The sequence below is a fragment of the Mycena indigotica genome, assembly GCF_014461135.1.
Source record: "Mycena indigotica strain 171206Taipei chromosome Unknown Mind.scaff0013, whole genome shotgun sequence".
In the NCBI taxonomy this organism is placed as follows: Eukaryota; Fungi; Basidiomycota; class Agaricomycetes; order Agaricales; family Mycenaceae; genus Mycena; species Mycena indigotica.
This window is the reverse complement of record NW_023503012.1, coordinates 1,515,616-1,518,302: the sequence shown is the minus strand read 5'-3', so window position 1 is coordinate 1,518,302 and position 2,687 is coordinate 1,515,616. Positions and strand designations below refer to the sequence as shown.

The following is a 2,687-nucleotide window of genomic DNA, read 5'->3' as shown; positions in this document are numbered from 1 at the left end:
TTATTGTCTCGAACGTCGCAGCGCTCCATCGGCCCATCGCAACGGGAAGCTAGCGCGAATCGCAGAAAAGTAGAGGGTCAGACAAGGCGCGCGAAAACTCTCTCTCTTGTCTCCCCTTTTGTTCTACGCTCGCTGCGCCCTCTGTCTTTCACGACCCTGCGATAACTCTCTCTCCCTGCCTTCGTTCACGACGCCCGACGCCGACGCCAGACGCCCAACTCGCCTTCGTTCCACTCGCCCCAAGTTATTACCTCTTCCATCATCATGCCTGCCCTTCGCACCCGCGACACCCGATCCAGTATGTGACACGTCACTCTGCCTATTTTCTCCTCCTGACGGCGATGACGCTCCAGATGCCCTTGAGCTTGTCCTCGACCCATCCTCGTCGACGAGCAAGCCACCACCACTCTCCATTAGCATCATCTCCCCTACACCACGCACACCCGCCTTCTCCTTCCCCGTGACCCACAATCTGTCCGACAGCCCCTTCAGTAGCCCCAGCAACTCGCCATTCGAGCCTGACCTCCGCAGTCTCGACTTGAGCAATCTGGATGGAAGTGGGAGTGATGACGAGCCACCAGCGCCGCCACCTGCGCCAATGGCCACGTTTACTTCCACCTTCTCCGCGCTCCCACCGCCGGCCCCACTTCCTCTCAGCTCTTTCACCCGCACCCTTTCCCCACTCCCTTTGACCATCCCTCCCCCCTCGACCTCCGCATCCAAGCGCAAGGGCTCAGCGTCAGCAGCCTCCCCCGGCGAGCGCAGGCCTAAGAAGGGCGACGACGACTATGTCAAGCGACCAGAGAACGCCTTCATTCTCTTCCGTCGTCAAGCGTGTGCAGAGCGAGATGCAGTCTCTGCTCCAGCCTCGCTAGTCGATGCCCCTTCATCTTCTGCAGCGGGGAAGAAGGCACGACAGGCCGACCTGAGCAAGACCATATCTGCTCAGTGGCGAGCTTTGCCAGCTGAGGAACGGGCCAAGTGGGAGGCGCTTGCGAAGGAGAAGAAGCGGGAGCACGCGGAGAAGTACCCCGGCTACGTCTACCGCCCACAGAGAAAGGGCTCAGCGCCAACTGTACCTCCAGAGGGCACTTTCGTCAATACCATGCCCACCAGTCCTGCTGTCAAGCGACGCAAGATGTCGGCTACCACGACGACAACGACAACAACGACAACGGACATGCCTCAGCCCGTCGAGTTTGTCCTCCCAGCTCCAAGACCGCGGTCCCAAAGCCACGACCCTGGCGCCAGGAGGTCGCCTATGCCGTACCAGAGTGTGCAAATACCCAACGTGTACTCGTCGAACCAGCCTTCTCTTTTCGTCCCGCCAGTTTCGCCAGACGACCAAAACATGTCGTTGCTACCGATGATTGCCCAGTCTTCGCAGTCAAGGTCCGACAGCGGTTTCGACTACCTTCCTTCCTTTGGAAGCGCTTTGGAGTTTGAGGCGAGTTATCAGGTGCGTTCTATGGATTGTAGTCGTGCTCATATCTCACTCAAGGCAAATCAGGCCTCGGATTTCTTAAAAGCCATGTTCCCGCCCTCTTCCGCATCTTTGTCGATGCCGCCTTTGTCGCTATCTTCATCGTCTTCCGGGGAGTCACCTGCAAGCTCGACACCGAGCTCGCCATATACGCCTGCTGCCTCAGTGGTGTCGCATTACGTCTCATCAGCTCAGACCGCCACACCGACCCCAGGAGCTTTGCTTGACGCCGCTTACTCCAACGACATCAACTACTCCAGCGAGTCGTCAGCATTGTCCCAGCCTTGGACTACTTCGGATCCGTGGACCGCCTATGGCGGTTTCTCTGCTTCTGCCAACGCAGGGAACGAGGCGATGGACTTCGACTTTGACTTCGACCTTGCGAACATACCCAGCGTTGGCGGTGCATGGGCGACTGCGGCCCCAGACAACGGTGCTGTGGAAGGTGGCGAACCGTTACCGGTTGCGTCTTTTGGGATGGGAGAAGGAGTAAAGGGGTTCGACATGAGTATGTCGATGGACTTTGGGATGCACTTGCCTTTGGGCGATGATGCGTCGTTCGAGGGATGGAATGGAAGTGGGTGGACGAGCACAACAGAGAACTTATGAGCGAGAACGAGGATGACCCAGCTGCGGCGATTGCGCCTTGGCTGATGACCATTACACGACCTGGACGACGACGAATATGACCACGAGGATATTTCCCCTCCCCGACCACACTTTTTTCACCAACCACGAATCCACATACTGTCCTCGTTGGTCCTCGTCGTCGCTTTATGACCTTACTGCTCGCCGCGACCAGCGATGCAGCTTACCTTCTTGCGCTAGCCGCGCTGTCCTGTCTCTTCTCGCCTAGCGCGTTCTCTGTTCCCTTTCTGCGGACACCCACATTCCCTTTCGTTGCTCGACGCATCGGCATCCACTCCTTTCCCTACTCATATCTTTATCCCCTCATAATACCCCTCCTCAATCGACATGGCCTTATTCCCTGTATATAGACGGACTACGTCCCACTCCTCCATCTTCACTCTTCTCCGCATTGTACTATAAACACCCTCATCCGCATTTCCTGCTGTACTCTCTTGCTACCTGCTACATGCGCGAGCCGCTACCGCTTCGACCCCCACCCTCGATACCTACCTACCTACCCCACCGTTGACGCTTTTCACGTTTCTCTTTCGGATACGATTCACTCGCCACTTAT

The 2,687-nt window shown here is 57.3% G+C and overlaps 1 protein-coding gene across 1 annotated transcript; it reads left to right on the top strand.

Moving 5' to 3' along the window:
* Nucleotides 1-264: 264 nt before the first annotated feature.
* On the top strand, nucleotides 265-2,092 carry MIND_01278200 (Repressor ROX1; the record flags this gene model as incomplete). The annotated part of the gene is made up of 3 exons (XM_037369253.1): nucleotides 265-298; nucleotides 354-1,459; nucleotides 1,511-2,092. The coding sequence occupies 3 exons, from the start codon at nucleotides 265-267 to the stop codon at nucleotides 2,090-2,092; spliced, it is 1,722 nt and encodes a 573-aa protein (XP_037214459.1).
* Between the last annotated feature and the right edge of the window lie 595 nt (nucleotides 2,093-2,687).